Here is a 15,390-nt window from a genome sequence, read left to right as displayed (position 1 = left end):
CGTATGAAGGATGAGTAAAAATAAGAAAATCATACGTAAGGTATTCTCTAATCAGAATCCAGATGCCAGCCAGCCGGCGATTCAAATAGCAACCTTGAAGGCGTGTCAGATATGGAAATGCATTAAGTGCAATTTGTAATCGTGGCACATATACTTGATGATGTTTTTCTTTGAATTATGGTGTTCAGTGCTATAGTTAATTCACTTAGATCAATAAATATATCATTCCAGATATCAGAAATTATTGGAACTGCATAACATGTAGGCTTTAACATTTAGATTGGAATTCTAATTAATTTTTGTTTCATCTCACTGTGGCCAAAACATTTAGTTGATATTTAAAGAGACGAACGTAGGCAGAAGGCGTGTCATAGAGAATTGTTAATTAACGAGTGTCAAGTTTAGGCAAGGACAGCGACGCGACGTGCCGGTCTGTTTCAGCCCGGTTACCTCGTTTTTCTTCATTTACTAGCAATCTGTTAAATACAGAGAACGCGGTTGTCGTAGAACGAGATGTTAATGGCGGTGACTCGTGGCAATTCACGTTCGTTACTATAATGGAGTTTATTCAACTCGTTTAACTTCCTTCACGCGATGTAAGCTTAACGCGGTGTAAATTTTTGGTGAAACAGCAGCTGAATTTCGATTCGTTTCGCAGGAGAACGGGTTTTGGACGGAATATTAATTTACAATTGCCAAATTCCATCATATTGTTACTTTTCGTTGTCAGAAACATATTAATAATTAGATTTACGTTCACATCACGCCAATGAAATATTAGATTCATCTATAATCGAAGCATTGAATGTTTGAAGAAGCAAGTACACAAAAAGAAATGGAAAGTAGGCAACGAAGAGCACGAAAACAGTACCCAGAACTCGATTCATGAATCCATTCAAACATCGATGCCTGCGTGCAAAGACTTGAAAAAGAATTTCTCTCAGGCTACGTCATCGATGTCTGAACGGGTTGACACCATAAATTATACATCGGTGAATCGATGATACCTCCGAATTTATTCGGCCAAAATAATTCCACTTGTTCGATAAAGGAACGTGTCAAAGGTTTTAAATAGACAGTCCGGGAAGTATTGTAATTATTGCAAGCGACGTGTAATTAGATGTTGCAGCAATTGCTGTCCACCCCGATAGAAGCTGGCTCGATACGTTCATTAAGACCTTCAATCGCGACACCAAACAATAACCGTCTGCTCATAACTACATTGCCGTGTCTACATATAATGCTCGATTATTCAGTTGGCACACCGTGCATGCTGTTATTAATAAACCTCTGGGTGTTGTTGCCTACGATCGATCGTTGGTAGACAAACATATCGTGAGAGAGATGAAGAATTCCATTCAGAAATTTCTGAATTTTTGTTCTATAAAAATTTTGAAAATTACTTGTAGCTAGTTTTCTATTTAAAAAGAAGCTAAATCAAATACAGTTGAAAGAACACTTATTTACAAAAAATAGTTCAGTCAAAAGTTCGTTGGAAAGTTACAATTGGACAAAAACGTCTTCGCTTGATTCATTAAGCTTTTTTGCTTCAGAAATAACGAACTGTAATGAAGACTTATTGTTTGGAAATGGGCATCGTCTACGAAAGCTTTCACGAGATTTTCACAGAACCAGATTGACATTGTCGTTCGCCTAAATAAAGAAACAAAGGTTTTTCATCAAGTCTGATTGTCCCGTTGATGCAATCGCTGAACGATAAAACATTTTAATCACGGCTGACGGTTTAGTTTGTGCTGAATCAATCGTGAAAGTAATGTTTCTTTTTTCATTTAGTGACAGCTCTTATTACTATCATTATTATCCATGTAATATACATTCATTTGAAGGAATGATTTTTCTAAATTTAAACTTTTATAAAAATCCAATAAAAATTAAATTTATTGAATCGAAGTAAATTAAATTTCTTAAAAATTTCTTAACTATTGACTTTTAGATAATTCTTTATGTTCAATAATATCACTGCAGTAATCAGGAGCTATTAAAAGCTTGTTACAATTACTTCAGAAAAATGATTCAAACTGCCCTGTAATACTTGACATTCATGGGATCACATTTAAAAATAATTGCAGGCATTCGGCAGCTGCTGGTAGCCATTACATCAGCCTTTACATAGAAAGGAGTCATCAAGAAACGCATTGACGTAATTCGATCGTGGAACTTTATCTTCTCGTTACGGGAATGAATAATTTTATGAACGGATTGGTAAAAATAGAAAAGCAAGAGTAGTCGAGATGATGAATTCTCCTTATAGAATTCTGATTAAAGCGGTATGTATAATGAGCGGAAAAGAGGAAGGTTGTTTTACTATCGGACCAAACCTACCGCATCCTGTTTTAGGAATCCACTTCCCCTCTTCTAACGAGTTCATGAATTCATTAACACCAATTAAACTGAACAAACGTTTATTTTTAATGTTTGATAAAAAGTGAAAGAATTGAATTTTCCATTCGTCACTGATAAGGTATAGAATTTGGAGCAAAAAATGGGTTGCTTTACTAAAATTTAGAAAAGAATTTCAGCGACAAGTTGATGTATTGTTCATAAGTGTGTACAGAAATATATGACAGTGCTCTTTTGATTGTCAGTTTCTTTCTGTTATCAGTGTTCTCCATTTCAGCGTATATGATGTATAGCTGTCAGATAGATTTGATTCGTATGTGGAATACAGTGATCGAAGCGTGGTAAAAGGAGCAGGTCAATGTTATTTATAAATCAAGCGCGATTTCTTTATTGCTATTGCTCTAGAGAATTGATTACTGCAGTTAGAGCGAATTGAAAAGTTCCTTTTTAAAATTTCATCTTTAAATTTTTCAAACTTTTACAATCTCCCAAAAAAGAAACTGATCATTACAATACTGAAGATATTTATTTTTCGATACTTATTATTATAATTACTGAACTTCGAAATATCTGTAACCAAAAACTTATTTTCCCTTATAAATGTTGATAGCAACGCGTTATTACTTCCATAGTTAACCGTCGAGTGCGTCCCAAAGGTAGTCTGGAAAATTGCATAACAAAATAAAAGAGGAAAGAAAGAAAATAATCATCGGGTGCAATTTCATCTCGGCGGCAGGTTCACTAAAACAGATTTAGCCGGCGGACGGAAGATGGCGACGCATTGGCCGGCGTCAAGCGTCGTGCCGGTGGCAGTCGCAAGGACGACGCCGTCGCCGCCACGTGGGGAGCGAATTTGAATCGGCCGCCATCGGCTTTTCGTCGTCGGTTTAAAGACACGCAGGACAGCGTGACACTCGGTTTAATCGTGACCACCGATCGCACCGTTTCAACTAAATTATTCCATCGTTGATCATCGTCCTCGGCTTTCGGTCAAACTTCACTTCGAATCTCGCTGGTTCAAAATTACTTCCCCAAACAACGCGACGGTAGGAAAAAAGGGAAAACAGCGGCAAATGAAAGGAGGAGTGAGAGGGAGAGACTAGATCAGCGTTACGACGTCTAGTACGACGTCGAGCCGGCAGCTGCGGAGTAGGAGGAGGTTAGGAGGGAGAAAAATCGAGAAGGAAGCGGCAAGTGTCACGAAGGGACAGTTGTCAGTAAGTGGTGGACCGTGGAGCCGATTGGTCTTGTCAGTGGCGAGTCATTGTGAACAGTGGAAACAGTGTGAACACTCATCTTGTCGAAAGATTAAGAATAGCACCCAGTGATCGAGGGGAGATCTTGGTGCCGATCGTAGCCGGAAGTACGTTGACCTTGCTCCCAGGAGCGACCTTGGAAATTGGCGCCACTGTCGACCCCTTTGAACGGTTATCGAGTGTATCGACTTATTCTCATCGAACTTCAATCCGTTCGATCGGTCGATTTAAATTGTCCAGTGGACAGTGGAGGTTGGGTGCTTGTGAGTGAACGTTTGTGTCATTGTTTTCCACGCTCTACTGAGAAGAGGTTGAACGGTTCAGAGGGATAGCTTGACCACCTGCCCAGTTAAATGGAATGACTCAACATGCGGCCTAGGTAAGTCGAACACACATCAAAGATCTTTCGTTTAGTTATCCGAGTGTAAACATACCGTTTAGCCGGTCTCTTGTTCCGTTTATTGTTTTTCTCTGTGTTCGTTCTACCCTACTTAATTCTTATGGAGACGGAGTTAACCTTTATTCGACAGGTAATATTTCATTCCAATTGGAATCTTGTGAACGTATGCGTGAAATTAGAAAAATATTTAACAAAGTATACTCAATTGGTATAACATTGAAGGTGAACGTACTTTGCGTGGAGGTTATAGTACGCATGTATATGTATAGTTAAGAACGTCGACTTAGATATGTTATTAATGTCAAAGGTAGTCTATGAGTTATCATAAACTAATTCATAGATCATATACCATTGTGGTCTCCATTTAAGGTACATTCATAATCAACGTTTTATCAATTCTATATACATTAATGGTTTTTTCCAATTTTGCATAACAAACTATTTTACAGTTCATTTATTTATTTTCAATTTGGAGCTAATCTTAGAATCCTCCGTACCTTTGTAACAAGTATAATGTTCTATAATATGTATTTGAATGATATCATTTTTAATGAGAAAATTAGAATTTTTTGTTTATCGCTGATAAGATATCAAATTTAGAGGAAAGGAAGATAACTATATTAGCATTAGTGAGCGATTGTAGATAGGTCTGAATATTAATGAGGACCACTGTATTTCTAATTATACAAAGTCGATATCAAATCGATACTTATTAAATATCAATTTCGACAATTTCGATCAGATTGACAAGCCGAAGGGAGTGAAGTAGGGATAGATAAATCTGTAACTCGGTCGAGGGATCGAAGGGTCCGCTTGATTTCGCACTTTTTACATTTTCTCGCTGTGGATAGTGGGTGGGAAGGTGCAATGTCTCGGAAAGTGGTTTCTCAGAGTGCAATTGCAGTGACGCATGTTACAGGTGCAAGAACTGTTCCACTAAGTAGGAGGTAGGGTTGGTAACGAGGTTTTAGCCCGTGAGAAATTGACGCTCGTATGTCTACTGGAAAATCGGGTGCACAGGCGTAACTTGCCCTGTATTTACGCGCCAGGATGAATGAAGGCAACGAAATGCTTTCTTTGTTCTGTTCGTCTGTTTCCATCAGGTGCTTATGGTGTTTAGTGCTATTGTATGTCATTAATTATTTCATATTGCTCTATTAGATAATCCTGTTTAGAGAACTAATAGAGACTTAATTCGATGACATAAAAGTATCATAAATTAACACTCATTCTATATGCATTTGAAGCTTAATGTTTGTTGAAAATAACTTTGATCTCAGCCTATTGTATGCTAAGAAGAGAACCATATTAAATGGCACATCATCATAGCTAACATTAACTATTTTCTCCCCACTTATTCAAACTTATACGAATTATTATTCGCAAATAATTTTAATAAAACATCCTCACCAGAAAATACCTGCAAGTCTAACTGCTAACCAAACCTCCTCGAAACTGACCTTAACCTCCTTATCAAAAATCCAGTAAAAGTAACAACTCATCGACTTCGAGCGAAAATGTACCCAGGTCAATACACTATGTACAAGATGCACAACAAACACAGCTCTGTATCCGGTCGATAAAAAGCAGCGACAGCCAGCATCACGGGTATGGGGGGTGCATTACTCGGTGCGATATTAATCCTGCAGGGCGAAGAGCAAAGGTGACGTTCGCACTTGCCGTGTTTTCGGTCAAGCGACATAACTCACTGGTGGTTGCTCTTTTTTTCTCGGTTCTTTCCATCTCTGGCCACCCTCCGAGCGTGTCGAACAGAGGTGGAAGACAGTGCAAGGGGGGATGGTAACAACGAGTGGACGTGGAAAGGGTGAAACACACGTGCCACGTGACGGCCGCGTGTTAATCCGCGCGGAGTGTATTTACGAGTCCGCTCGCATTCGGCGCACGTGTGCCGCGGCAGCTTTAACAGAAAGCTCGTAAGAGCAACGCGGAATACCGTGTTGCGCGTGTTGTTCTACATGGAATCGTAGATAAAATCTACGGACGTGTCGTTTCACCGCGTAGCTCCTTCGTTTCCCGCCGGTAAATGGCCGCCTGATCCATTTTCAGCCCCGCGGAAGATTCGTTTCGCTCAGGAATTTCGTGGCTTCTCTACACCCGTTTCTCGGCTGCTCGTTATCTTCAAATGATGGGTACTTCGTATCCAACCACTCCTCTTGGACATTCCTGTAAATTCGCGTTTGAATAATAATGCACGGCTTGGAAAGGGCCGATGTCACACGGGGGTTAATGAGAAATTTTATGGAGCTCATTTCATGTACTTTAAGGGACTCGTTTTGTTCAATGAATTCATTTCATTTTTCTTCTATATGAACATTTTTATGAAAAATTGAAGGCTGCTGATAGCATGTTTTGTAACGGTGTAGTTCGCATAATTTTATTGGGTTGTATATCAAAGGGTTGATTTTGAAACATAGAAAGTCTGATATAAAAGTATTTTATTACTTAAACGTGTCATCAATATTTTTAATACGAAATGGCTGATTATTATTAGTTACAATCGAACAGTTGTTATTAAGAATGAAACGTACCCTATTAGGGTGGCTAATTATTAATATAATTTCATAACAGAAAAGTATCACAAAATAGGAGATTCGATCAAGTTTCAATATCCTTGATCAGAATGCATTTTGAGGTTTGCTTATATGAATTTCCAATTAGTTCACACTGCAAATTTCTCGAGCGGACACCACGTTAAATTCAACCTATCGAGCACCCTTTGAAATTAAAGTTTTATTCCAATTAAAATTGACCCAGATATCTCATCCTCTTGCCATACTTGTTGAATTAGAATCATCTAATCGGTGAAATAAAATTTTTCAAGAATACCTGGGTCTATAAGAACATAATTAATCAAGAACATATGCCTGAATTCACTATTTTAATCAAAGGAATTGTACTTATGAATAAAAAATTTTATCCAAACTTCAGTAATATCAATATGTATTTTGTTGTTTTATTTTATTATTACACTACGTTGATTTTAAATTGCAATGGGTAAATAATTGTGTTAAATAGAGGTTTTAGCTAATGATGATCATTAAACAGAAACTGGAATGAACGTATCGATGAAAATTAATGCATGAAATATTAAACATACAAACGCTTTTACCGTTTAATTGATGATGTTACTTTTACCAGGAAACACTTTCCGTATAAATGTTTCATGTAGGATCGTTTTTATTATTCATCCTACAGTGGAAATATTTTTAGTTCTTTTAATCTTGACCTTTCGAGAGAAATGGCTATATAATTAGCCAAATTTTATTTAAAATTTTTCAAAACAGGACAAATAAGTTGGCAATCATTGTATCAAGTTTTTTTTCAAATTTTTTAATATTACGGTCTATGTAATAGTGGTAGCAATGACTATCTTTTCAACGAGATCACATATCATAAATTTTGATATCATAAACGTGTGAAATAAAAGTAACTCACGGTTATTCTCACTAAGGAACATGTAACCACTTCGCGTGCCACGATAAATTAAGTTGAAAGTGTGCAATCGAGGAAAACGATGTTGCTTGGATCGCAATAACCCATAACACTGTCTGGGTGATCACAAATAGAGCTGCTAACGTGGCATTTATTGCAAACCGTAGCTTTGAAAGTGAAGGTGATTATTAATAGTAACACACTTGTCATTTTTCATCGCTAATCGAAGAATTATTTCTTCATTCAACTGAAATGCCTTTTCCTTCGTTCCACGTTGTTCCTGTCACGCGATAATACTTCTTATGGAAATTTTATTATCATCAGAGATTTCTATTCGCGAAAGCTTCTGTAGCCAGTAAAGCGATAATGCTGTTTAACGGTCGAATTAATATGGAATTTAATTAAAATTCTGTTAAAATGGAAATATCTGTGAGAAATAACGGTTGTTTCGTTTAGCGTGCAATGTTGTTCGTGGTATTATAAAGATGATAATGAAAAGCACAATTATTATATTTACATACTGACGTTTCCTTTGGCAAATTTATTAATTATTGCTTTTGAACAGCCAATTTTTCATTAGTCGTGGGTTTTATTGAAACTTCACTTGATTATAAAAAAAATTAATTTTATTATAGATTTCATAATGAAACAGAATTGTTTTACTTATTTTAAGTACTAAAAAAGAAAATTGTTTTTTTAATTTATATTAAAATTGAAACAAAGTAAACGATCATGCGATCCCTTTATGAAAAACTCAGCTGATTGTACAAGCTTTAAAACATCTTATAATGAGCAGAGAAGGTAATTACTACAAGATTAAAGTACCTTAATGTGATAGAATTTTCTTCTCTTTACCTTTTTCTGCTAGGCGAACTCGGTTGACTCTCGCTGCTTCCGTAATGAGATAATGAGACTGCATATACGTGTCTAATAGGAAAAAGTAACTTCACAGGGTTCTGGTTAAAACGTAGGTGCTGTTAAACAAAAAGCTTTTAGTCGGTAGGGTTTTTGTTTTTTTCTTTTAAAGTAATATTTAATTAAACACGTAGTACACTCAGTTTATTGATAGTGTAATATTTGGTTAGTTTAGTTAGAAAATATTTATCAAACCCAGGCTCCAAAAATCTGTATCCGGTCTGTAAATTAAATATGAAAAAAGAGAGCATATCTATAATCTAATGACTACAAGAAATGCATAACACCTCGAGTGCTCAACATTCTTCGAGCGGAATAAAAAAATGACGAGCGCGTAACACGCTATAAATTCTCAATCACATTTCTCCAGCGTGCACCGGCTAATTTTAGAGTGTAACACCGTGTCGTAACTGGGAGGGTTGGCTGGCACAGTTGGTATGAAGTAAGGAAAAGGGAATGATAATTCTTCGCTCGAATAGTTGGCAGTTTTCCCTTGCTCGTTGTCAGACGTAACGCGTAACTCGCTCACGGCTCCGTTCTGCCTGAATTTGGAGCAACAAGCTTCGATCGATGAACCGAGTCGATGTTCCTCTTCCTTCCTATATTTGGATTATCGTTCTACACCCGTAGCCGGCGTTAATGAATGGAGATTCATGAAAGAACACGCGCAGTGCAATGGCAATTAAAAGCGTCTCTTTCGTGTGATCTTTGTTGAAAGGTTTTAATTCTTATTTCTCCCATATATGAATTGTCTAATGTTTTATTACAAAGTTATTTTATTCTAACAACTTGATAATATAATAATTTAGATTGTCAAAAATAAAAAATATATTGGATTTTATTAGAATTTTTCAATTTAGGCTTCCGATTTGATATGTTACATTACAGTTCTTCATTCTTATAATTATTTGAGTATATTAAATTTATTTTGTCGCTATTTTCTCATAGGAAGCCCACTTTGCTCCATACTGTACATATATAAATTCCTCGTACCGAAAGGGTTAATTATAGAAAATTGCAGTCATACCACATAATTTCGCTCTTCTCCTGTTTTATTTCAAGATTAAACCCCTTGTTGCTTATTCAAAAATTGGTGACCTATGCGTCACATAACGCGTTCAACAATATCACGACGTATTTCCATGTGCCAGATTCATGATTTTTCCTTCGCGAGACAGTCAGACGTTTTTTACGAGCCAAGGTACACGCTCGTTCATTCGTCAATACACGTGGGTCATTTCTGTCATGAATCTTTATGAGCGACGTTCTGTGATCGTTAAGATGATTTTAACCGTGAATCGCTGGAGGCACGTGGCCCTAAACGTCAGTTTATAGATAGCAATGTGCCAGCGGTGGCTTAAAGCTCTGCCTGATGCTGTTTCGTGACCGTCGTTGAATTATCGTCCTTACGAAACTGTCCATCGAGATTAAGCTTTCGTGTTCACTTCCTACCGTTGAATCGAACAAAATTGCGACTTCCCTTCCTGTAATTTCGAAACTCCTCGCTTCCACGTTCAAGAAGATCTTAAGATTTCTTTCGTGAGCAGCATTCACGTCGTTGCTTCTTCCTCATTTTATTTTTCATTTTTCGATTTTTGTTCTTTCATTGAAAAAGTTCTTTTAAGCGGAGTGACCCTTTTAAAATTGATTTGTTACAAAATAAAAGTTGAAGAGTATTAGTGCAGGAGATTCTTAGTTACTCTAGAGACCTCGTAAGCAATGAAAATATTTCCCTCTTTTTTTGAAGAAATTTCCTGAAGTGGTTGCTGAAAATGAAGTCCTTCTTTTAAATTCTTTCTCCCCATCGAATGTTAAATATGAAGACGTTCAATTAAATATACAAGCTGTTTCTCGGAGACTTACTTCTGTCTGGTCGTAATCCCAGAGAGGTCTGTGACTCGGGTGCTCGCTTTTGGTACGGGAATAAATTCGTTTCTTTATTTTCTACCATTCGTCACTTCCTTGCGGGTCCTCGAGATTCCGCAGTCCACGTGTCACTGATCGCAAAAACTCGATGAAATACAAACCACCATCGTTCCCTTCCGTGTATACGATGATATACGATGCTGTTAATTAAAGCAGCGGGGGAAATTCGACAGGATACAAGGGGGAGTTAATGGTGGTACGTCAAGAAAAAAAGAATATACGACGCCGAACATTTCGCAAAATGATAGTCGTACGAAGTGTCAGATGTCTCTAGATGTGTCTACGAATTTATGATCTGTACGATTATAATTATTGTGTAAAGCGATTTATACTAGAATTAATTCAATGTACCTCATTTTATTGACTTCTCATCTCTAGTACGCATATTTTGTCTATGCTGGTTTTATCAAAACTTGCTTGAATTATTATTTTTCACACAAAATTAATTTTTGTCAATAAAATTAGTTTATTGATATAGTAGTTAAACAATTGAAATGGTACGAATACTTATACGATTCACTATAAGGGGCAGAAGTTCCTCGCCTTTGACAAGCAGTTAGAACGTGAAATTGGCATTAGCTATTGTCATTTCTGGTCAAAGAATAGTCAGAACTAACCTCTACTCGCGGTAGATTCTCTAGATTCTAGGATTTCCTCGGTTCTCTAGCTTCTCTAGTACATCGCTTCATTAACGAGCACCTCTTCAGCGCCGTCGTCGACGTCGCCACTCGACTTCCTGTCTTAATTATTCCACCGCCGCCCTGTACACGTGTCGCTGGATCTCATTTGAGGTTTTTCTGTTCTTTTAGTTCCGCTTTAGATCGTTTCTTAGGCCAGTGGGTTAATAGAGTGTCGTCATTCGTCGACAATATCGCCAACAATGATGGCTTTTATACTATAAGTTATCGTAGTTAGGTTCGTTAACAAGGAATTCTATTCATTTATTATTCTTTCTTGCATTTTTTTTTTATTTAATTCATGATTTCTGTATAATATACCTAATTATTTCATTGATAAATGATTTTCCTACTAATGTTTAGACATCACAACCAAATGTAATGTGTTGGTATAGAAAAATAATGGGATAAGTAATTTTTCTCTGAAATAGCCGTTTTATAAGCTGTTCAGAATGTCGCTTAGTTCAATCTAGTTCCATCAAAGGTATAATATACGGGTGCGACGACCTTGCCAAACGGAAATCGAAATCCGCGGGCACGACCGTACACGTGGGAGGTTCGAAGCGTTACGCAAGGGCAGAATTCTCGATCATGATTCACGATCATCGGTTGCTGGCAAACGCCCACGTTCTCCTCTCGCCGACAAATGCAAATGCGTGTCACACTTTTGAAGTGAATTCCTCCTGTTCCACTAACCCCGACACGTGAGAAATCGTCTCTAACTCGATGTTGGAAAAGCGATGTATTTACATATCTACATACAGGGTGACTGCACTATTTTGGAACAATTTCACTGCATACAAAAACAGTTGTATGAGATGAAAAGTTAAACAGAGGGTGGGCAAAAAAATGATTAGTTAGTTTTAAAAAAATAGTGTTTTGTTAACTTCGAAAAATAGATTCTTTTTATAACATCTTCTATAGGGTCTGTTAATGTTTCCGGTTGCAACATGGAAACTGCTCTAGTTTCTGGATGGGTAGTTTGTTTAAACTGTGGTATTGTCTGAGGCTTGTTAACATGCACACCCTGAAAGGTAGTCCAAAAAGAGAAATACAATTGTAAATGTAGTTTCGTGTATTTTCTATTTAAAGAACCAAAGAATTTTGAAAATTTATCAAATGCAACAATTAATATAGAAAACATTATTTTTATGTACAAATAATTCTCGCGCTATAAAAATAAAAAAATAAGAGACCAAGTTACAAATAATTTTAGTTAAATGATACCCTTTTCAAATGTGAATTATAATAATTATTGAAACTTTTAGTAATATTTATGATTAATTTTCTTCATAAATGTAATTAATATGACGGAACGTTTAATTTCAGATCACAATTGCTGATATTCATCCTGTTCTGCGTGACGCGCGTCAACGCGGACTTCTTCAGCGAGAAGAAAGGTAAGTGTCAGTTCATTCAACGTTAATGGGCCGACTCGTGCGCCGGTGATTCAGAGATTCGAGGACCATTTGTCCCTTTCCACCCTTCCAGACGTCGTCTACTATGACGATCCAGGCTACGAAATTCTCAGGAGGGTCCTCCACCGGTCGAGGACTCCTCGAGAATATTCAGTAGGTTTTATTTTACCAATCTTTTTTCGCCAACTTCCAACGTTATCCGTTTTACGTGAGCAACGTTTCATTACAGAACGACTTGCGAATACAAGCTTGTAATAAGCTAAGAGAATTTTAAACTTTTCAAGTTTTACTTCAAAGATAGCTTTCGTTTCAGTTAGTGAAATTCTTTCATTTTTTATTATTTTACAATAAAATTCTTTTACACTATCGAAGGAATACTTCTACTTAGAATTTCTCGTTGATACATAAAGCACATTGTTGAAATGGATTTAAACTATGAACGTTTTGTTTGCGTATTGATGGGCCTATCGAATTCAGATATAGCGTAAATTTTTCTCCGTCCAATGTGGAAAGCATGGCGATCCCTTTTAAACGGGTGGACTTCTTTCTTATTTAAGGGAAATCCCTTGGAAAAACAGATCGTCCAGTCGATTTCGATGAACCACCTCATCGAAGCGAATTTAACGTAAAGTTAGAATCCTTCCTCTTTACAAGCATTGTAACTAAGCCTATATTCAGTTAAAAATTTTAATAGTAATGGCATATAACATTCTTATTATTGTTGCTATAAACAAATACCTAAAAACATCGAAATCGTAACAGAAAATATAAATTATTAATTAGAAAAATATTGTAAAAAGAATATATAGCATGTAAAATTTTTCAAACAGCATTTATATACAGTGGTTGTAAAACTGTAACACAGAGTTACTAGTGCAAGTAGTAAACTCATGTTATGCTCGTCTACTTTCCTTATTTCTTGAAACTTTACGATTTTACTTGACGAGTATGAGATGGATAATGTAATATCCTTCTTTAACATGCTATTTTAACAATAAATTCAAACTGCACCATTTTTTCAAGAATTTTTATGTCTGTAATAAATGAAATTGTACAAAACTTTATGAGAGCAATCGTACGAAAAAGTTAATGGAAACATTTTTGTTTCATACATTATCAAATATTTTATTTCTTTATGATATCATAAGACGGGGAAGTTTCTTTAAGCTTGAGCAGATGTTATGTAAATCATTTCTGCAATATGATAAGAATTTTACTGAGATCGTGGACAATGTTTAATAAAAATTTTTATTACGAAGAGTAAAAAAATGTAAAGGAATACAGTTTTAAATGGTATTCATTTCTTTCTACAATAAGCTACGCTATGTAAACATAAAATTCTTATAATTTCGTGCCTCTGAATAATTCTTCCCCTTTTTTTTTATTTTTCATTAGTGAAGTAATATCGGAAACAGCGTTTAAAAAGAGACAGAGAGGGAGAATTCTTGAAGGAGGATTTTAATAAAAATCTTCTTGGCGCCGCGATTACAAAGTCCCTAATATCTTGAAATGGGTTTATGATCATCAGCATATCTTTATTTCCTGCTTTTACGAATTTCATAACCTGAAGGGTCGCTTCTCAGATTCAGCAGATATTTCATTCGAACAAATCGTTTTTATACAGACTCTCATCTCATTTCCTATCCTCCGTATTATTCTGATTAGTCGTGTTAAGGGTGTCTCTGATGAAATAATTCAAAGAATTTATTATCTTTTATATATTAGGTATATACAATAGTTATTGTCTCCTTTATAAGATCTTGTTATATTTTCATATCATGTACAATATGATTTTGTCAGCATTTCATCAATATTACGTCTTTATAGATGAAAGGAGCGTTCAACTTTAAATATCTGAAAATACGATTTCAGTAGATATGCCCTTATTTCGCAGAGGTGCTCGATTCGTCTTTCTTGAATCCCGAAGACAATTCGAAATCGATAATCCACGATCACGAACGTAAGAAACATAGCGTTATCCGGAAGTCCGGAAGATTCAGTTGGCTCTCTTATCAGGGGCGGATGCAAAGAGGGTAGGTCGACTGTGCGGGGTTATAGCATAGGAAAACGAGGTGGAAAGGGACGAATAGCTCCCGTAGGATGCGAGATAACTCTCATCCCCATAGCCTCATTTGTATCCGCCATGGTTCTTCCACTTTCCACGGTGAACGGTTACTTTTTGCCCGGCTACGTTCTCAATATTCAATGGTACTCCATTGGTCAGGCACGATTGCTATCTAAACATTAATTTCTTTTTTGTTCCAATCTGAATTGATAGTTGTAATCGTGATTGTCTAAGCACAATGTTACTTTGAAACTTTCCTTTTTGCACTGTAATACAAGTTGAATTAAATTAGCATGCAGATTCCATCGCAACAGTAAATTCATGAAGGATATCGTAAAAGGACGAAGTTGGTAAAGGAATATAGAGGAACTTTTTGTTCCTAATTGTTGTTAGAAACAATTTGCCTCCATCAAAAGCACTCATTTTGAACATCATTTTAGTTTAGTATGTTCTTCTATGTGAGGTTTGAAGACGTTGTTAGAGGTAGAAAATGAAAATTTTCAGTAAACAGTTGCTTCAAAAATTAATATTAGAAAATATTTTTTCCAAATTTTGACTTCATTCACTGAAGTATAGTATTTTGTATTCTATGTTCAGTTGTTAGTCTTTTTGAAACAAAATAGAATTTGCTATCTATACTTTAACAAAATGAATAAAATTCTAAGTGTCCAGCTATGTTGTGTTCAGCAAGACCAGACAAGACAAGATAAGACAAGTAGAGCAATCTTCTTGTCTACACGTTCTATAGCTAAGAGTAATGTTTGTGTAAGATAGAAAGAATTTAATAGAAACAAAATAGAAGTGTAAGTCTTGAAAAGAATCAAAAGTCGTATATCTATTCATTAGTGTTTCGTTTATCTTTCTTTAAAATTGTTTCTATAATAAAATAAAAAGAAGTATGTCAATGAGATTCAGGAAT

At 36.0% G+C, this 15,390-nt stretch overlaps 1 protein-coding gene across 6 annotated transcripts in view; it reads left to right on the top strand.

Moving 5' to 3' along the window:
- Positions 1–3,195: 3,195 nt before the first annotated feature.
- LOC114877001 (collagen alpha-1(XVIII) chain) overlaps positions 3,196–15,390 on the top strand; it is a 182,721-nt gene continuing 170,526 nt past the window's right edge. For all 6 annotated transcript variants that reach the window (XM_029189046.2, XM_029189043.2, XM_029189041.2 and 3 more), the window contains exons 1-2: positions 3,196–3,996; positions 12,318–12,388. In XM_029189046.2, the coding sequence (XP_029044879.2) occupies positions 3,986–3,996; positions 12,318–12,388 (82 nt within the window). In that variant the 5' untranslated portion in view covers positions 3,196–3,985. The remainder of the gene's footprint in view (positions 3,997–12,317; positions 12,389–15,390) is intronic.

Source organism: Osmia bicornis, chromosome 11 (assembly GCF_907164935.1).
Source record: "Osmia bicornis bicornis chromosome 11, iOsmBic2.1, whole genome shotgun sequence".
NCBI classification, from domain to species: domain Eukaryota; kingdom Metazoa; phylum Arthropoda; class Insecta; order Hymenoptera; family Megachilidae; genus Osmia; species Osmia bicornis.
The sequence above is the reverse complement of the archived record's forward strand: the minus strand, read 5'-3'. Positions and strand labels throughout refer to the sequence as shown.